Source organism: Salvelinus fontinalis, chromosome 5 (genome assembly GCF_029448725.1).
Source record: "Salvelinus fontinalis isolate EN_2023a chromosome 5, ASM2944872v1, whole genome shotgun sequence".
Lineage (NCBI taxonomy): Eukaryota > Metazoa > Chordata > Actinopteri > Salmoniformes > Salmonidae > Salvelinus > Salvelinus fontinalis.
The window spans coordinates 53796446-53817342 of NC_074669.1; the positions used below are offsets into that span (position 1 = coordinate 53796446).

The window sequence follows — 20897 nt, forward strand, 5'->3', positions numbered from 1 at the left end:
CCATCCCTTCCTTTCCCCCACCCCTCACTAACCTTCTCTTTCTCATCCATCCCTTCCTTTCCCCCACCCCTCACTAACCTTCTCTTTCTCATCCATCCCTTCCTTTCCCCCACCCCTCACTAACCTTCTCTTTCTCATCCATCCCTTCCTTTCCCCCACCCCTCACTAACCTTCTCTTTCTCATCCATCCCTTCCTTTCCCCCACCCCCCACTAACCTTCTCTTTCTCATCCATCCCTTCCTTTCCCCCACCCCCCACTAACCTTCTCTTTCTCATCCATCCCTTCCTTTCCCCCACCCCCCACTAACCTTCTCTTTCTCATCCATCCCTTCCTTTCCCCCACCCCCCACTAACCTTCTCTTTCTCATCCATCCCTTCCTTTCCCCCACCCCTCACTAACCTTCTCTTTCTCATCCATCCCTTCCTTTCCCCCACCCCTCACTAACCTTCTCTTTCTCATCCATCCCTTCCTTTCCCCCACCCCTCACTAACCTTCTCTTTCTCATCCATCCCTTCCTTTCCCCCACCCCTCACTAACCTTCTCTTTCTCATCCATCCCTTCCTTTCCCCCACCCCTCACTAACCTTCTCTTTCTCATCCATCCCTTCCTTTCCCCCACCCCTCACTAACCTTCTCTTTCTCATCCATCCCTTCCTTTCCCCCACCCCCCACTAACCTTCTCTTTCTCATCCATCCCTTCCTTTCCCCCACCCCCCACTAACCTTCTCTTTCTCATCCATCCCTTCCTTTCCCCCACCCCCCACTAACCTTCTCTTTCTCATCCATCCCTTCCTCTACCCCCACAAACCTTGCACCTAACAACTTATGAAAAATGTATGATGATGGCTCAGATCACAATCAATGTCTTACCTCTCTCTCTCTCTCTCTCTCTCTCTCTGGGAGACTCAGCACTTCGTACTGCAGTGGTCCAGGACCAGCAGAGGGAGTTCCTATTACATCATAAATGTTGCTAACTGAAATCTGATCTGAGAATAACATTAACGGGAAGGAGGCAACAGGAAGAGGGGAAAGGAAAGGAAGGGAGGGATAGATCAAGGAAAGTTCTGTCTGTAAAAATTGGGGATTTGCTAAGGGCGTGGTCTGTTGTGGTGTGCGTGTCTTTGCACACCCTTGCGAGTGTTTGCATGGTGTGTGTGTGTGTGTGTGTGTGTGTGTCAGGTCTTTCTTGCCTCTGGCATTGAATAGTCCTGGTGTAGTGCCTGGTTTGCTTTGTTTACAGATTGTGAAATTTGGCTCACTTATGGGCGGGCTAGTTGAAAAGTTCAAAGGTTGCTGACTGCTCAGTATAACTTGGGAGACTAGTCTCAGCCAGGGAAGGAACTTTCACCTACACCACAAGGTAAGACTGCTAGCCTTACACTTTTCTCTATACCATGTCTCGAGTTCTTACCTGTCTCTCATGGATTCCTTTGGACGTTAGTGATTGAGTGTGTGTATACTCGCACAGCTGGTGTCTGTGTTTGACTGCACACTTGTTTGTGGGAGGGGTGTTATGTATACATACTATATGTGTGTCTTGAAGTGCAGAAACTGAGTGGGCGGAAAAGCTGTTACATTTCCTGCTTGCCTGTTTGTCCGGAATGTAGATTTCCCTTGCTCTCTGGCACAGTGAAGACAAACAAAGTGGGTCTGTTCATATGACAGAGTGTTAAAGTTCAGGACACGTTATATGACAGAGGGTTGAAGTCCAGGATGTAAACATTGTTGTCAGTGTATGGTGACACCATGGTGGATTTATACAATATGAGCTCTGAGAGCCATTTTATATATTTATTATAGAACATTTGAGAAACACCATTCTCCATGAAAATAGCTTTATTCTATTCACAGATGGTTTCCATAGAATGTGCCATGCAAAAAAATACATTAAGAGAAGCCACTTATAGATTAGAGCACAGGTGGCCAACCATTCTGGAGAGCTTGGTTATGTAGGCTTTTACTCTAACCTTGATTCAGCTCATTTTTATTTTATTTTTTATTTTATTTTATTTTACCGTTATTTTACCAGGTAAGTTGACTGGGAACACGTTCTCATTTGCAGCAACGACCTGGGGAAGAGTTACAGGGGAGAGGAGGGGGATGAATGAGCCAATTGTAAACTGGTCAAGGTCACTAATCAAGGTCCTGGTGAGCATCTGATGAGTAGAATCATTTATGATAGATTGGGATTAGAGTGAGGGGAAGTGAGAATAACATGGAGAAAGACAAAGACAGACAGAGAGAGACAGAAACCTGAAGATGATTCCCCTGCTCTTACAATGACCCAGTGACACAAAAAACAGTGATATCTGAGTCAATTTTTTAAAACTGTGGATGAGTAACATACAATGAATAAAAGCTATGAGGTCAGGCCTTAGTTTCCTGTATAGAATAGTTTTACAATGGTTGTTACCTAAATGCAACTTGAATTTAATTCATTTTTCTAACTAGGCAAGTCAGTTAAGAACAAATTCTTATTTTCAATGACAGACTAGGAACAGTGGGTTCCTAGTCTGTTCAGGGTTTAATTTGGGTTTAATTTGTGCCTGTTCAGGGGCAGAACAACAGATGTGTACCTTGTCAGCTCAGGGACTTGAACTTGCAACCTTTCGGTTAATAGTCCAACACTCTAACCACTAGGCTACCCTGCCGCCCCAATTGAATTCATGTAAACATTACAGGTTTTGAAAACAAAGTTTGTTCAAAGATAACTGCCTCCTGGCACAATTTACCACAGGTATGGGTTAAGTTGAGCCGTGGGACAGGGTAAGTTAAGCCACCTACACATTTCTGTACTGAATGAAATATAACCACTACCTTTAAGACCATATTTAACTTTATTTGCCAAACACAATTCAACAATCACTTTTGTCTTTTAATAATTTTAAGTATCTTTTAACACAGGCTTAACGCCTAACAAACGATTGTAACACGTTTAACACTCATTGATGCCTCATCCCAGTGATAATGCTTTGGATTACGCATAGGAACTAATCACTTAAATTTGGTCACCTTGCCAATGGCTCAACCTACCCCATGGTCATTTCATGCTAGGTTTACGGACCTACTATTGAAGCTTATAGAGACCCCAACTGATGAATAGAATAATCTTAAAATGATCTACTTTTGTTTAGATAAGCGTCATGAAACGTTTAACACCAAACATTTATTTTACTTCGTGAAAATATGTTTTTTGGAACAAACTTTTTCCATGTGTTTTTTTTCCCTTCACAGACTCCATGAAATGATGACCTCTTCCTAAATACTTTGTCAAATTATTAATTTTGTGTATGGTTTCCTAGAAACACCGGTGGCTCAACTTACCCCTTTGGCTCAACTTACCCCACTATCCTCTACCCATTGTTTCAAATAACACCGCTGACCCTCACTAGCTTGCGAAAACTGTAAAGGTTGGTGCATTCATAGTTAATGAATGACATTTGCAGAGAGCGAGAAAGAAACGCCTGTATCTAATCTGCTTTAGTGCAACCATTGTTAATGGTAAACAGCTTGGATGCTAACAATGCTCCTTAACTGGAATCTAAACAATTAACTTAACCCTACCAAGCCTCAGTTCATATAGTAAACCTGGACCAAGGAGCCCATGAGGAATCACTTAACCACCCCAGGGGACATCGGAACCAGAATACGTAATGGTCTTATTGAGGAGAGTTGTCCATAGTAGACTGAACATAATAGCCGGGTATACCTTTAGGGCCTCTGGGGTTATTTAGGGCATTGTCTGACTCTTGTACCTGTAATGAGCAGAGGTGGCACCACAGGTCCCAGAATGGTGGTTCAATTTTATTTTATTCCTGATTGTAACCGGGTAAAACTCCGGAACCTTGTCTGGGGCAAGTGAACTGAGCAGCCGGGCAAGTTTAGCCTGCTGTAATGTTTCCCCAGGTGATATATTTAGGCTGAAAACCACAAAACTGTAATGAATTACGGTAGGCCTAGCCTAAAACGTGTCTTTCTGGTTTATACCCATTGTTTAAGTGAAAGATTAACAATGTATGGCATTCATAGCTAGGGGTGCTAAAGGGTGGGTTGCTGAGGGTGCTGCAGCACTGGCTGCTAAAATAGAAACTGTGTTTTAACAATGAACTAGGCCTCTATTGCTCCTGTATGAGAAGACAAAAATACTCATCAGCAGATCATTACGTTCATTAAACTAAATCAGAAGTGGTGAAAAGTGCTGAGGCAAATGTCTGCTCACCACATTACCATGGCCCTGGTAATGAGTAATGCGATAGAGAGCTCAAAGATGTCTATTTGCTTACACTTTGGTTATTATTTTACTATACGTCTCTCTCTCTCTCTTTCTTTCTCTCTCTCTGTTTGGCCAGCAGATGGAGCCAGTCTCTCTCCCAGCGCAGTCCCGCGTCGCCCTCTGCGGCGGCACCCATGGCAACGAGATGTCGGGCGTGTATCTGGTGAGGGAGTTGCAGAGGCAGAAGCTGGAGAAGGTAGGGTCGGCGACCTTGACCACAGTCATATCCAACCCGCGTGCCGTCCAAATGTGCAAGCGATACACCGAAGTGGACCTCAACCGTTGTTTCACCGACGCCATACTCAGGTAAAGGTTGCCATAAGCACAAATGAAACTACACATGCAATCAGTGTGATCCATTAAGAAATAGTTCACCACAACTACAAATGTATCCTATCTTCTTACCACTTTACCTGTTGGCAAATGAACTATGCAGGTGTGAACTGTATGAATCAAAGACAAGATCTTACAATGCATTGTAAAGAGACAAGGAAGCATACACAAGATAACTTCCAAATAATATATCCCTCCACCGTGGAGTCAGTAAATTAACAATGTGGTCATGGCAACATTTCCAGATAACTTTGGATATTGTTTTGGAATATTCTGAACCTTGCAGCCTGGGCTGTTAAGTAGTGGCCTTGGTAGCCAGGCACATATCTGAACAGTCTAAAGTTTTTGCATTTATGGGACTATATCATAATTTATATTCATTCTCAGTACTTATTGATACTCAAGATTTACTCAACCCTACAGAGCTGAAGGGATGACATCCCAAAGAGTTGGTGGCATTTATTTCCTCCTCAGTCTCTCACCAGCAAAGATGAGTAGTTGGTATTCTCCATGCCAAGGCGATACACCTTTCTTCTAGTATACACTCTCTCTCTCTCCCACCCTCTCTCTCTCCCACTCTCTCTTTCTGTCTCCATTCTCTCTCCCTCCCTAGTTCACCTGTGACGGACGCCACTCCGTACGAGGTGAGGCGAGCCCAGGAGCTGAACACTCTACTGGGGCCCAAGGGCAGCGTGGGCGCCATGGACCTGGTGTGTGATCTCCACAACACCACAGCCAACATGGGCCTCAGTCTCATCTCCTACTCTGACCAAGACTGTGTCATCCTGCACATCTATAGACAAATCCAGGTGACCAGAGTTTCAATTCAATGAGGATTAAGGACAAGGGAAAGTGATCCAAGACCTGATCCTTGAAACAACGTCCCCTTGTCCTTAGTTGTACTGCCAGCCCCCAATGTGGGCCATCAAATAGGCTCCCCATGTTACTTTGTTTCCGTGCGAGGGAATTAAGATCGATCTTCTTTGGACACTGTGTGAATTAACATCCAGACGAGCTTCAATGCCATACAACTCCCCTTCCGTTGCCTCCAACTGCTCTTAAGTGCAAGTAAAACTAAATGTGTGCTCTTCAACCGATCGCTGCCCGCACCTGCCCACCCGTCCATCATCACTACTCTGGATGGTTCTGATTTAGAATATGTGGACAACTACCAAATACCTAGGTGTCTGGTTAGACTGTAAACTCTCCTTTCAGACTCACATTAAGCATCTCCAATCCAAAATTAAATCTAGAATTGGCTTCCTATACAAAGTGTCCTTCACTCATGCTGCCAAACATACCCTCGTAAAACTGACCATCCTACCGATCCTCGACTTCGGCGATGACATTTACAGAATAGCCTCAAACTCTACTCAACAAATTGGATGCAGTCTATCACAGTGCCAACTGTTTTGTCACCAAAGCCCCATATACTACCCACCATTGCGACCTGTACGTTCTCGTTGGCTGGCCCTCGCTTCATACTCGTCGCCAAACCCCCTGGCTCCAGGTCATCTACAAGTCTCTGCTAGGTAAAGCCCTGCCTTATCTCAGCTCACTGGTCACCATAGCAGCACCCACCCGTAGCACGTGCTCCAGCAGGTATATCTCACTAGTCACCCCCAAAGCCAATTACACTGCTCAAAAAAATAAAGGGAACACTTAAACAACACAATGTAACTCCAAGTCAATCACACTTCTGTGAAATAAAACTGTCCACTTAGGAAGCAACACTGATTGACAATAAATTTCACATGCTGTTGTGCAAATGGAATAGACAAAAGGTGGAAATTATAGGCAATTAGTAAGACACCCCAAAAAAGGAATAGTTCTGCAGGTGGTGACCACAGACCACTTCTCAGTTTCTATGCTTCCTGGCTGATGTTTTGGTCACTTTTGAATGCTGGCGGTGCTTTCACTCTAGTAGTAGCATGAGACGGAGTCTACAACCCACACAAGTGGCTCAGGTAGTGCAGCTCATCCAGGATGGCACATCAATGCGAGCTGTGGCAAGAAGGTTTGCTGTGTCTGTCAGCGTAGTGTTCAGAGCATGGAGGCGCTACCAGGAGACAGGCCAGTACATCAGAAGACGTGGAGGAGGCCGTAGGAGGGCAACAACCCAGCAGCAGGACCGCTACCTCTGCCTTTGTGCAAGGAGTAGCACTGCCAGAGCCCTGCAAAATGACCTCCAGCAGGCCACAAATGTGCATGTGTAACTCTGTTGTATGTGTCGAGCTGCTTTGCTTTAATCTTGGCCTGGTCGCAGTTGTAAATGAGAACTTGTTCTCAACTAGCCTAACTGGTTAAATAAAGGTAAAATATAAATCTGTTTTAGAGGGAAAGTGGATAATTAATCTGACTGTTGCTGCCATTGAGACAATATGCTGGTTGGAAGCATTGCTGTCTGGAAGCGGAAGGAAATTATTCTGTCTGTTGCTGTCTTTAACCATGTTTCCGTCCCACAGTTTTTATGTGAGTAAAGTCACTGTGTAATTTTTTTTATTTTTAAATCATGATAGCTGCAACGATGGAAACAGGAAGTTTCGGTACAATTTATCAATGTTCCTTCGATATGGTGGGATCTTTTTGTGTCCCAAAAATGTATTATAGTAAAGAAATGGCAGTGGAAACACCTTTTAATGCGCAAATATTGATATAATAACCATCATGTATAAGTACACTTGGAGTCACACGGTGATATGGTGTGGTCCTCCCTCTACGACTCGGGAAACTATGCAGTTTATTAGGTTACTGATGGTGAAAGTGCTTGATGCTCCTTTCCAATAAATATCGAGAGCCTTTTTCCGGTGACATGATGCTCGACTGACGTTTGTTTTTTATTTGTCATTCTTATCCATAATAACCTTAACGTAGACTAGCCTACCCACATAGCCTACCCGCATTGTATCTGCGAGCTGTTGTGCGCTGCGGTTTGCTAGAGCGCGAGTGCCGAGAACATTTGCTATTTAACCGAACAGTTTTTTTAGAGTTTAAAATGTGATGGAAACGCATTGCGAAAAAGTACATCGCGCACAAATGTTATCTGCAACAAGTCAATTTGGTGGAAACACACCACTGGTGGGAAAATTGGCATATTTTCATTATGCAGCTTTTAGAATATTAGTATGAAAATCTGTTCCCAATTGAATGGAAACTTAATTTAGCTGTCTGGACGGACTGGAGTGTATAAGTTCAACATGACTCTATTACTGTCTTAAAGGGGAAGTGCATGCACCATCTGACCTGGTTTCTGTGAGAAGGGCTTCAGCTGACTGCTATAATCTGGGTCATATGGGAGTGTAAAGTGTTAATATGTTGTGTTCTCAGAGGAAGATAACCTCAGTGCCAGTGAGGTTTATCCTGCTGGATCTACCACTAGCTGATGCCTACTCTCAGGACTCCCTTGGCAAGCATGGCTTCTGTAAGTGCTGTGTGTTCATAGGAAACACGCCATGCGATCTTCTTCCTGGCATAAGGAAACCAGTGTTTTTCAGTATGTTTTCCCACTTACATGACAAATGTATTCATTCTAATGCTGTCACTCCACAGCGATAGAGGTGGGACCTCAACCCCATGGTGTGGTCAGAGCCGACATCTTCAACATCATGAAGGAGGCAGTCGACCAGACACTAGCTTGGGTCCAGTGCTTCAACTCAGGTACTTGAACTCCCATCGACCGTAAACATTGCTGACCCCTCACATCCCCTACACACCGAATACGCAACCCGTGATCATCGCTACCTGGCCTACAGCCTTGGTGAACAACAGGAATAGCATTAACATCATTCATACCTACAAGCATCTAGCTCCCACGTACCAGGAACAGATACAATTAGATTTCCTTCATGCACAAGGGCCTACCATTCAACACTATGCTGTTAGTCTTCACGGCATTTGTGGTTATTGTATTTTGCATATTTTTTTTCCTATCTTGTGTACTCGAACTGGCCTGTGCTCTTGTATATAATGTATATGTATGTATCAAGACGAGTTCCCCTTCAAGAGAAATTACATTTTCGATTCAATTCTGGTCATTAACCTAATACAAACCATCTCATCTTATCTCTACCAGGAAGTGCCTTTGAAGGTGGCGAGGTGGATGATGTGTACACCTTCGTGAAGAGTGTAGACTACCCAAGAGACCCAGAGACCAATGAAATCACTGCTGCCATACATCCCCAACTTCAGGTTCAGGAACCTTCTGCCCTTGTATTTAATTGAATCTTCCTGCAGTTGGTTAAAGTCCTGTAAATGAACCCTTCAATGCATAGCTGCTGGAAGCAGCTGCAGCACCCCCTGATAAATTGAAATACTTTTGCCATAATTGGGCAACAAGAATAAAATGTTTTCTCCTAAAGTTATATTACTCCTGTCTGAAAAGACATAAATTAAATAATTCTAAATACTAAACCAGAGTGCATAATTTAGCCACAGAGGATAAATAGCTTCTAACAAATAGCTGTGGATTAAGTGTTGTACACTATCAATGGCTGCCAGTTCTGACATGAATGGGGACTGCCATCTTTGGACTATATTTCTTTGGTTGGTTACAGCTGCCAGTTTGCCTTCAACAAATGTCAAAATATAATTTCGAGAAAAACGTAGGCCTACCGTCTGAAAAGTAAATGCCTACTGCTGAAAAATTCGAAACAACTTTTGAGTGATTGAGTGAACAGCACTGTTTTTCAAAGTAATTTATCTTAAATTATTGTCACGAGCTCATCGGCCATCACCAGTGAGTAGCCTATTCTTCATCATTGGGTGAATCAGTGTCACTGGGAAGTTTATTTTGTAGCATGTACTGTATACAGTATACTACATATCAGGGTTTCCGATCATGACAATTTGACGCCGGACAAGTAGTTGGGAAGGTTTTTATTTATTGGACATTTAAGAAATTTACCAGTAGTCCATATGCATTGGGTGCTTAACCGATTAGAGCGTCCACCCACGCAGCCAACGCCAACAATAAACTATGGATAATGGCCAAATTAGCCACATTTACATGTCCTTAAAAACAGCCTATAACAAATTACAAAAGCTCTATTCATTTTGTTTCCATGTTTAGCATAAGCAAAACTTCATAGCATATTGTTTTTTAGTTTCCTAAAACAATAATTGTCCACCTCACGGTTCAGCTGCCAGAGATTTGTACGCTAAATGCATCAGGGCATTGTATAGGCTCAGGTGTCCACTATGATATTAATATTTAAAATAGACATAAAGGAAGAGAAGCTTAAGCCTAGCCCCAGAGAGAGAGAGATATGCTGGCGGCATGCTACGACACCGACATGCATTTCTTTGTCCTTGTCAGATGTCTGTGTCTGTATATGTCTGTATAGCGTCTGCTATACAGACATAGGCGTACAGTTGGCGAGTTCGTTATTTTGCTGTTATAATATTTTTTTTTATAAAGATAAACATTATATTGTTAGATTATAGGAGTAACTCTGGTAGGCCTAAAACTTTCTTCCTCACCTCAAGTTCAACTGTCGGAGTCAGTTGGAGCGCCGTATTGCACTGCCTTCATATCATAGGCCTGCAACATTTTATTAGGGCAATATCAAAAGTAAGTCAAGCCATTGTTTATAGGGGAAAATATGAGCAGAATATTATATCAAAGCAGACACAACATTACATAAAATGGCTCAACAGAATGAAACAAAACCTTCACAGAAGATTTAAACAGTCTATATTGCAGAAATAACCAAGAAAGGCTAGTGCCTACCGTACTCAACACATGACAGCTATAGCCTAAAGATATTTATTTGACAAAAGTTACTTATAAGATATCTTAAGTTAAATACAGAGCACATAATTAAAAAGACAGATCAAACTTAATTTAGCCAACAAATGTCTTAGCAGAATGGAACAACGCATTTAGCATATTTCAAGAATTGGTTTAGATTAATAAATAGGCCTACAATAATACGCAGTAAAGATAAAATACATTCTTATAAAAAAAAAAAAAAAACGAAGTTCCAAAATTGCATCCTACCTGAACAGCATGCTGCACTGTTCAGACACATCAGATGATACGGTGTCCCGTAAAGCTGAATTGGGCACCTTCTAAAGTAAACAACTCCCACGTAATCTTAATCTTTTTGACCTGTTGCATTGACATACAATTATGTACAAAATGTCCCAAATTTCCCCACTGTGTCTCTCACAGCCTGTTTGAGTTCAGTGTGTACTGGCAGCTATTGTTCCACAGGAAGCTTATCTTAAATCACAAACAACAGACGACTTAAACACGAGAGCAGTGGACCAGGCCTTGAAGAGTGAGCAGCCTCTAAATTAATATCAATCCCAATGCTCAATCTTCTTCAAATTACTAAAATATTGGATTGCTATCTGAAAGCCAATTACCATTCACTTTTACTTTCACTAGTCTCCATAATCAGTTTCCTTCAGGACTCCCTTCTTCCCAACAGGAAGACTTCTCAATCTACTACTTATACACACTGATCACTCTCGAGCAACATTCTGCTTTTCCCCCTATTAGAAGGTTTAAAACAAAACAAATGATAACATTCTCCATGTTGGAAGGCATTGTTTTCATTTTAGTATACCTTCACAGCATTGACCTAGTACATTATCTAAATGCAAAGCATGCTGATGTGAATCTTTCTCCCCAGGACCGTGACTTCTGCCTCCTTCATCCGGGAGATCCCATGTTCCTGATGTTTTCTGGGGAGATAGTGAAGTACGAAGGGGTAGAAGTCCTCCATCCCTACTTTGTGAACGAGTGTGCATACTATGAGAAGAGTATTGCATTCCACCTGGCACGAAAGATGACACTCACTATCCCCCCCTTGCAAGTGAAGAGAGATTGATGGAGGGGGAGGATAAGAGAGACAATCTGAAGAGCGGGAGAATTAAAGGGAAAACACACGCAGAACCTTAATAAGCACTTACTAGTCTAACCTCATTGTCAATTTATTTTTAGTCATCACCAAATATCCTCAGGAATACTGTATGTGAAAGGATGCACGGTTCAATGCAATAATCCAGTATTTCAATTAAACATGTACATTTTCTGTTTAATTAGTTGTCTTCATAGTGATGTAATGTTGCATTTCATTGCTCCATTTAAGATTGTGCTAGGTACAGATGACACATTTGACATAGTTTAATGCAGGAAAAGGTTACAAGGTACACTATATATACAAAGTATGTGGACACCCCTTCAAAATAGTGGATTTGGCTATTCCAGCCACAACCGTTGCTGACAGGTATATAAAATCAAGCACACAGCTAGCAATGTCCATAGACAAACATTGGCAGTAGATCGGCCTAACTGAAGAGCTCAGTGACTTTCAACGTGGCACCGTCATAGGATGACACCTTTCCAACAAGTCAGTGTGTAAAATTTCTGCCCTGCCCCTGTCAACTGTAAGTGCTGTCATTGTGAAGTGGAAACGTCTCGGAGCAATGGCTCATCCACAAAGTAGTAAGCCACACAAGCTCACAGAACGGGATTGCGAATGCTGAAGCTCGTAGCAAGTAGAAATCGTCTGTCCTCGGTTGCAACACTCACTACTGAGTTCCAAACTGCCTCTGGAAGCAACTTCAGCACAATAACTGTTCGTAGGGAGCTTCAATGGCCGAGCAGCCGCACACAAGCCTAAGATCACCATGTGCAACGCCATGCGTTGGCTGGAGTGCTGTAAAGCTCACCGCCATTGGACTCTGGAGCAGTGGAAACGCATTCTCTGGAGTGATGAATCACGCTTCACCATCTGGCAGTCCGACGGACGAATCTGGGTTTGGCGGATGCCAGGAGAACGGTAGCTACCCCAATGCATAGTGTGAACTGTAAAGTTTGGTAGAGGAGGAATAATGGTTTGTGCTAGGCCCCTTAGTTCCAGTGAAGGGAAATCTTAATGCTACAGCATACAATGATATTCTAGACGATTCTGTGCTTCCAACTTTGTGGTATACGTTTGGGGAAGGCCCTTTCCTGTTTCAGCACAAAGTGAGGTCCATACAGAAATGGTTTGTCGAAATCGGTGCGGAAGAACTTCACTGGCTTGCAGAGCCCTACCCTCAACTCCATCAAACACATTTGGAATGAATTGAAACGCTGACTGCAAGCCAGGCCTAATTGCCCAATATCAGTGACTGACCTCACTAATGCAGTTGTGGCTGAATGGAAGCAGGTGCCCGTAGCAATGTTCTAACATCTAGTGGAAAGCCTTGCCAGAAGAGTGGAGGCTGTTATAGCAGCAAAGGGGGGACCAACTCCAAATGAATGCCCATGATTTTGTTAGATTTGAAGGAGATGTACATTGTTTAAGGTGTGGTCTTTCCTCATGTTACACACACCATTTAATTATTTAAAACACATACGATATTAACACTCAGACAACTAGACCGGAGGTCTGCATAGGTTTACTTTATTCTTATGGGGGAAAAAATAAGCAGTGTGCTTTAGGTATAGTGACATATAAAAACACAATGTGTTTCAACACATTTAAACACCCTTCATAAAATGTGTCCCGGTAAACCATATTTGTTGAGTGCTCATTTACCAAGCGTACTTGGAGTTAGTGCCAGTTGTCTTGTCATTGGTAGTTTCAACCTGGCTTCAAAACACTGTAGGCTTCAGAAAACCTAAGTATTGTAACTACACTTACTTCAACATAACTGAAAGAAATATAATAAACATCAAGAGGAAAATCAAAACACAGGTTAGCTATAGTGGCGTCAAAACAACAGGACAAAATGTCTTTACATTCAAAAAGTTTAAGTTAACAAATACGGACGACAATGGCAAAGTGGTTACATTCCAATAGGTGACATTCAATCAACATAAGACAAAATTAAGCAGAAAATTCTCATCTGCTGAAATAAAATGTAAAATGAAATGTAGGCAAATGGGGTCATGTCACTACACCGCGCTATAGATAACATAATACAAAACCACAAAAATATTTAGTTTAGGAAAACCCACAAAAAAGGCTAGGATGATCTATCCATGCAGTGATGCAAAAAGCTTTCATTCATAAATGGTAGAGATGGTTACAGAGGAAAAGGCAAACTATGACTCCAACTGTTGTTAACTTGAATTTAAAAAAAGCATCGCTAAAGATGCACCTACAAACAAAAGGTTTCAAGAAAAACATAACGCACCTCACCTCATAATCAACCACAGGTTTTGTTATACCTGATGCACATACAGTACGTGCTGCTGGGGACAAATTAACCGTAAAATCAAATCAAATCAACCACTAGTCTCTAAGGATGTTTATACAGGTGATGTCTCGTTTGAGGTTTTATTGGCTAGTGTCAGCTGTCAAACAGTTGTGCTTAAGGTGGAGTGATTGTTTAGGCCACCCTGTGGGGTGTAGTTAAGGTGTTGTGAAGATTGTCACCCTAAAATCTGTCATTCAAGGTATAGTAACGGGGAGGGTTGCCATGACAACACTGTAAATGCGTAGCTGTTACAGAGTGAATCATTGGGCCACCCGGTGTTCTTCATGCCACGTCCCAGCTCCGCACAAAATCACTCGAGTTGTGTTCAGTAGGGCACAACGGTTGTGGAGCCTTCAGATACTCTGACATGACGAGTAAGAAATGTCAGCTCTAATTATCACATTTCTATTCGCAATGTTTCAGTACTTTGCACCCCCCTGAACGTGACCCAGATCTGGACCTTTAACAGCTTAGGTGCTGGGCTAAGACAGACGCGAACATACAAAGGTCTTCCAAGAGCAGAGGGGTATCCAACGAAGCAAGCTAAAACTACTCAGGGTTTTCCAATATTAACCAGCCATCTTTGTTTTATTACTTCTTGTGAAATGCCTTGTGTGCTCCTCAACGCACAAGCACTTTCTTCCCACTCCAATCACCCCAAAAATATGTATGACGTTTTATACAAAAGTGTTACATTGGGTGAAGTTTGAAATGTATTCGGTCATTCCTAATTGTGTAAAGTAATAAATTCATATTTTTTTTTTTACACAAACAAAACATTTCATTAAATGATTGAATCATTCGTCTTCCTCAAATGAAAGGGATGACAACGCAATCGTTGATAGAAGGGAATGTGATTTCATTGGTTCTCAACTCAAGGCTCAGTCATTTTATTCAGGGTAAGTGGAGTTAGCTGCAAGGTAGTCTGAAGGGTTCGTTGTCATAGAAATGTACGTATTTGGCTAAAAGGCGAGCCACTTTCGTATGACTGGTATCCCGAATTGAACTCAGACTTGACCAAAGTTACTTTGCTAACTACTCAAATCTGCTTCGTAGGATACCCCTCAGGAGTATAAATCATTGTTGTGTAGACTGCCATTTAGGATTAGTTTAGGGTCACATTCAGTAAAACATGCAGTTTGTAAAATGTTTAGAAACGTAACCATTTCATAGAAACAATCTCGCCTTCTACAAATTAGAGTCTGCATGTGACTGGAAACACTACAACTTCACATTTTCCATTTCAAAACGTTATGCTCTTACGGAACGCAACCCTGACACAAAATAAACCCCAGTCGCTTTAGGCCACCCGGTAGGCAGTCATGCGGGTGTAGTTCTGGCGGTGGCTCCGGGCGGCCCACAGGAAGAGGGCGGCAGCCATCATCTGCAGCGGTGAGGAGATGAGGGCAAGGTAGAGGGACCAGCCCAGGGAGACGTACACACCGTCGGGAAGCACCGAGACCCTGCGGAGAAGGTCCATGCCAGCCAAGAAGCAGCACACTGTGCCCAGGGAACACAGACCTGGATGGGAAGGACAACAATGAATGTAACTTCATGCAATTGTACATTTGACTTACATGAATCCCTTAGCTTTCATTAGTACTTTTTACACGTGTTGTTGGGTGTAATGTTTGTGTGTGGTGGGATTAAGGGAGTTGAGAGGCATTGTGACTATCCATGTAGTTCTCAAACCTGCCAGCAGGTGGAGCACTCCTACACCCAGGGTGGGGGTGATGCTGCGGCAGAGGCAGGCACACACACCGACGAGCCCGCTGAGGAACACCAAGGCTAGGGAAACCAGAGGCAGCAGGAACTGACACCTCCACAGGTCTGCTCATACACCGAGTGAAACCAATTTAGAAATGTCAGAAAAGTGCAGTACAAATAGTTATTTTTATAGTTTTGTAGACAAATACACAATATCTAAAGAAAGAGCTTTGTAATGCCAAACCAATGTTTATTACGAATGCGTGGCTGTGTCTCTGTGTGTGTTTGGATGAGAGAGAAAGGGAAAGAGATGAGGTCACATGAATGTCAGTAACAATAACAAACAACAGTGGAAACCACCAAATTTCCAACTCTCATTTCTATGAAACAGTTTGAACCAAGGTTATTATAGTAAATGAAAACAAACTAAAACTAATCCGGAAACTGAAATAAAATAATTAACAAACCTGTTTGAAAAACTTAAATTATACGACTCCAAAAAGAAGACAAAAAAAAAGATCAGTTTGTTTTTCTCTCTAAAATTGGGAAAAAAATCTAGCCGGGTTTTCAAGCTTCTGAATCTGGTGGGTCACAGATTGGGTTTGAGTGGTAAGGTTCAAGCAACCGACTAGACGAAAGTCGAGGAGTGAAGTCAGAGGTGCAACTGCAGAACAGGGGATAGAAATCAAAGTGATCTTTGAGACCTCTCTAACCAATTAATTGTACACGTTAGGCCTATGTTTTCTGTGTGTGATATGGGGGTTTAGAAAAGTTAATTTCAACATTTATAAAGAAAAAAAAATGATAAACAATTGCAGCTATGTTGACACTGCCATCATGTTGATCTGAGCCTTGCTGTTTGAAAACCACTAATGTAACAGATGCACCTCCCCAGACTTCACTCATCAAACAGTCGGCTTCGTTAGCCTTACTACTCGATCACATCCAATGAGAGGAGCGTGATGCAAGACTTTGCTCTAACACAAAGTTGCTGTGCATGTATACGGGTGCGCGTCACGCTTCTACAACGTGGTAGCTACGGGACTAAAACAGCTGAGAAGTTCCGCCTCGCTCTTTAATGCTGCTATTTGTTGAGGAAATTGACCCACTACTACTGTTTACTTTGTGCATCTACATCATCTCACTGGCTGAGCCTACCTTTAAAACCTAACCTAACCTATGACCTGACCCATCACCTGATGCATTTCTACCCCACAGTGGCAAGACGAGACATCTCAAAATACACAAAAACTATGCAACAGAAGTCTCCTATCCTCCCACGCATAGTCTACTTTCTGTCCCTAAAATTAAAACAGATTCTAAATATTATAAAAACGAAAAATACATGTTTTATAAAACTTAAACTAAATAAAACTAGTGAACCTTGTTTGAACTACAGTATGTTTATACATTATGTGTATGTACAGTGCCTTAGGAAAACCTCTTGGCAGAGAGACCGCTTGGCTTTTCCCACTTTGTTAGGTTACAGCCTTATTCTAATTTTGGCTAATCAATGAAAAATAAAAAACAGAAATATCACATTTAAATAAGTATTCAGACCATTTACTCAGTACTTGTTGAAGCACCTTTGACAGCAATTACAGCTTTGAGTCTTCTTTGGTCTGACGCTACAAGCTTGGTACACCTGTATTTGGGGAGTTTCTCCCGCTCTCCTCTGCGGATCCTCTCAAGCTGTCAAGGTTGGATGGGGAGCGTTGCTGCAGGTCTCTCCAGAGATGTTCGATCAGACCCAAGTCCAGGCTCTGGCTGGGCCACTCAAGGAAATTCAGAGACTTGTTCCGAAGCCACTCCTGCGTTGTCTTGGCTGTGTGCTTAGGGTCGTTGTCCTGTTGGAAGGTGAACCTTCGCCCCAGTCTGAGGCCCTGAGCGCTCTGGAGCAGGTTATCATCAAGCATCTTTCTGTACTTTTCTCTGTTCATCTTTCCCTCGATCCTGACTAGTCTCCCAGTCTCTGTTGCTGAAAAACACCCCCACAGCATGATGCCGACACCACCATGCTTCACTGTAGGGATGGTGCCAGGTTTCATCCAGACGTGACGCTTGGTATTCAGGCCAAAGAGTTCAATCTTGGTTTCATCACACCAGAGAATCTTGTTTTTCATGGTCTGAGTCTTTAGGTGCCTTTAGGCTAACTCCAAGTGGGCCGTCATGTGTCTTTTACTGAAGAGTGGCTTCCGTCTGGCCACTCTACCATAAATGCCTGATTGGTGGAGTGCTGCAGAGATGGTTGTCCTTCTGGAAGGTTCTTCCATCAAATCAAATGTATTTATATAGCCCTTCTTACATCAGCTGATATCTCAAAGTGCTGTACAGAAACCCAGCCTAAAACCCCAAACAGCAAGCAATGCAGGTGTAGAAGCACGGTGGCTAGGAAAAACTCCCTAGAAAGGCCAAAATCTAGGAAGAAACCTAGAGAGGAACCAGGCTATGAGGGGTGGCCAGTCCTCTTCTGGCTGTGCCGGGTGGAGATAACAAAACATGGCCAAGATGTTCAAATGTTCATAAATGACCAGCATGGTCAAATAATAATAATCACAGTAGTTGTCGAGGGTGCAGCAAGTCAGCACCTCAGGAGTAAATGTCAGTTGGCTTTTCATAGCCGATCATTAAGAGTATCTCTACCGAGTTCCTCTCAACAGAGGAACTCTAGAGCTCTGTCAGAGTAACCACAAGGTTCTTGGTTACCTCCCTGACCAAGACCCTTCTCCCCCAATTGCTCAGTTTGACTGGACGGCCAGCTCTAGGAAGAGTCTTGGTGGTTCCAAACTTCTTACATTTAAGAAAGGTCACTGTGTTCTTGGGGACCTTCAATGCTGCAGAAATAGTTATGGTACACTTTCCCTGATCTGTGCCTTGACACAATCCTGTCTCGGAGCTCTATGGACAATTCCTTTGACCTCATGGCTTGGTTTTTGCTCTGACATGCACTGTCAGATGTGGGACCTTATAAAGACAGGTGTGTGCCTTTCCAAATCATGTCCAATCAATTGAATTTGCCACAGGTGGACTCCAATCAAGTTGTAAAAACATCAAGGACGATCAATGGAAACAGCATGCAACTGAGCTCAATTTCGAGTCTCGTAGCAAAGGGTCTGAATACTTATGTAAATATAATATTTCATTTTTTTACCAAAAAATGCTAAATACCTGTTTTCGCGGTGTCCTTATGGGGTATTGTGTATAGATCACTGAGGATTTTTTTTTATTTAATCAATTTTAGAATAAGGCTGTAACGTAACAACATTTGGAAAAAGTTAAGGGGTCTGAATACTTTCCAAAGGCACTGTATGTATGTATGTATGTGTGTGTGTGTAGCTGCAAGGCAAGACTCACATGTCCGAAGCAGGTCCTCCCCAGTGTTGTGATTCCCTGGTTCTTTGTACTTGGGTACAAACTGCTGAGGCAGAGTGAAGCTCACACACTGTGTTACCAGTTTAGGATCTGAAAATACAAGAGAAGAGACAGAGTTAGACCGGGATTCAATCTGATGTGGGTTGTCGACATTGCAGCTTTTAAAGGCAATGTTCACACGTTTGCATTCCCGGTTAAACGCTGCAGATGTCCGCTCGATCAGAAATTGCCTTTAAAAAAGCTGCATTGTCGACAACCTGCGATCATATTGAACCCCAGACTCATTGGAAGTAAGCACCAAATATTTATACTAATATTAAACCCAGTGTTGCTCCTGTGTGGGTATCAGAAAAATGGAGGCCTTTATATTATAATACAATACTAGCATGGTGTTTAATACCGGCACAGCTACGTGTAACTGGGCCACCTGTGTATCCAGCACACCCTTTCTGTACCAACACCTGCAATGAACGCTGTAATAAATATGATCTATTTATATATAATCACAATAATATATAGTATTATAATAAATGCCATTTAATAGACGCTTTTAACCAATGCGACTTAGTCATGTGTTCAGTGACCCCGCTCCTCCACTCTAGTGTGTGTGTAGGTTCTTACCAGGCTCTTTGAACCAGTGTGACTGGCCTGGCGCCTGCACACACCTCCACCACAGCCCCAGAGTGCCGTTGAGGCGGAACAGCGTGTCGCTGTAGGTCTTTTCATCAAACTCCCCGTTGATGAAATCCTCGCGGAGCTCCGAAGCGTTGCTTGCCTCGTGGTTGCCGGGCGGACTTCGGTACTGGTACCAGTGCTGTGTTCCCACAGCAATGGAGAGATAGACAGTGGCCAGCAGACTCAGAACTGAGCCAATGACCAGGGCCGTAGCGTAGCGGTTATCCACCATGGTTTCAATTCAAGAGTGTGTCCGTTTGTGGGTGAAAATTATTTCCCTCTTACTGCATTTGTTAGTGTGTCTACTCGTGCCCTCCTATGAAGTCAAAAGTAAGGGAAAGGGCCCTATAAGAGGTCAGCTAGTCAGTGAGCACTTGACAGCCTTGCAGTAATGTCCTTAACATTGACAGTGCAGTTCCTGAGCATGATGGTTGTTTCAGTACTTCCCAGCCTGTCGTCTTCTGTGCCTTCCTTGTAGTCCAGGTTCTCACAACCCCACCATCACCAAGTAGGCCAGCTTCACTGCTTTGAAGGGGAACAAATCAGAAGAAAATGTATTGCAAACTGTCATTCAACTAAATTTTAATTCAGATCTTAGACTGGCACATTTTGGCTCCGATAGCAAGATCCTGTAACATTAGTTAACTAACAAGCAGCAAAGTTACTGGTATAAGCACAAATTAAACGGAGTTAGATAGCTGTCAGTATCTTGCTAAGGCGAATGCAAATAAGCATATGGTAATAATGATTAAGTAATGACATTTATCTGCCTAGCTTACTAAACAGAACGCTATTTCCCTGCTATGAGGAAAGTATCAAAGTGGCAAGATTTTCACATATTGCCTTTTATCTACCGACTGCCATCAAAGGCTAATAACGCTAGCTAGCTAACGTTAACTGGTGCAAAACCACCACGACAGTGGCATGTTTCTTGAAAAAAAATATATTTGTTGTGAAGGAACAAAACCAACATGCATTTAAATAATTGACCAATGTAATGGCTATCAGATGAATTTCAACGATACTAACGTTGAAAGAAAATACTAAATAGCTATTCAACTCACTCAATAGCGTTCCTTTTCCGGATGATTTAAGGCTTTCACTAGTTACCACAACCACAAAGTCTAAATTGGTCCAAAATATGCAAAACAATTCATGAAAACAAAAATGTGCTTTTTTGGTCTTAATTTAAGGTTAGGTATAAGGTTGGCAGTGTGGTTAAGGTTAGGTTTAAAATCTGACTTTATGAATATTGTAGATATAGAGGGGTTTATGACTTTGTGGCTGTGGTAACTATTGAGGGGTGTGGGTTATTTTGTCAAAGCAGCATCATCAGACA

General features: G+C 42.5%; 2 protein-coding genes across 3 annotated transcripts; one reads left to right on the forward strand and one right to left on the reverse strand.

Moving 5' to 3' along the window:
- Nucleotides 1-1158: 1158 nt before the first annotated feature.
- Nucleotides 1159-11653, forward strand: LOC129855847 (N-acyl-aromatic-L-amino acid amidohydrolase (carboxylate-forming) B-like). The gene is made up of 7 exons (XM_055923910.1): nucleotides 1159-1360; nucleotides 4353-4579; nucleotides 5220-5415; nucleotides 7934-8027; nucleotides 8156-8263; nucleotides 8679-8794; nucleotides 11245-11653. Exons 2-7 carry the CDS (start codon nucleotides 4353-4355, stop codon nucleotides 11440-11442), a joined length of 939 nt encoding a protein of 312 aa, XP_055779885.1. The 5' UTR covers nucleotides 1159-1360; the 3' UTR covers nucleotides 11443-11653.
- A 1336-nt stretch (nucleotides 11654-12989) lies between these two features.
- On the reverse strand, nucleotides 12990-20843 carry LOC129855848 (claudin domain-containing protein 1-like). Of its 2 annotated transcripts, none has more exons than XM_055923912.1 (5): nucleotides 20623-20843; nucleotides 19505-20080; nucleotides 18866-18973; nucleotides 15497-15634; nucleotides 12990-15325 (listed from the first exon to the last, which is right to left on the reverse strand). In XM_055923912.1, the coding sequence occupies exons 2-5, from the start codon at nucleotides 19788-19790 to the stop codon at nucleotides 15105-15107; spliced, it is 753 nt and encodes a 250-aa protein (XP_055779887.1). In that variant the 5' UTR covers nucleotides 19791-20080; nucleotides 20623-20843; the 3' UTR covers nucleotides 12990-15104. The 2 variants fall into 2 exon arrangements, with proteins under 2 accessions (XP_055779887.1, XP_055779886.1); XM_055923911.1 differs by having other exon boundaries at nucleotides 19505-20083.
- Between the last annotated feature and the right edge of the window lie 54 nt (nucleotides 20844-20897).

Bases quoted from the DNA above. Each gene is read 5' to 3' on its own strand.
- LOC129855847 (XM_055923910.1), top strand. From the start codon at position 4,353: ATGGAGCCAGTCTCTCTCCCAGCGCAGTCCCGCGTCGCCCTCTGCGGC. The intron at 8,264-8,678 runs GTACTTGAACTC...TATCTCTACCAG, and splicing joins GGTCCAGTGCTTCAACTCAG to GAAGTGCCTTTGAAGGTGGC. The intron at 8,795-11,244 runs GTTCAGGAACCT...CTTTCTCCCCAG, and splicing joins CCATACATCCCCAACTTCAG to GACCGTGACTTCTGCCTCCT.
- LOC129855848 (XM_055923912.1), bottom strand. From the start codon at position 19,790: ATGGTGGATAACCGCTACGCTACGGCCCTGGTCATTGGCTCAGTTCTG. The intron at 18,974-19,504 runs GTAAGAACCTAC...TTGTATTTTCAG, and splicing joins ACACTGGTTCAAAGAGCCTG to ATCCTAAACTGGTAACACAG. The intron at 15,635-18,865 runs GTGAGTCTTGCC...GTGTATGAGCAG, and splicing joins GGAGGACCTGCTTCGGACAT to ACCTGTGGAGGTGTCAGTTC.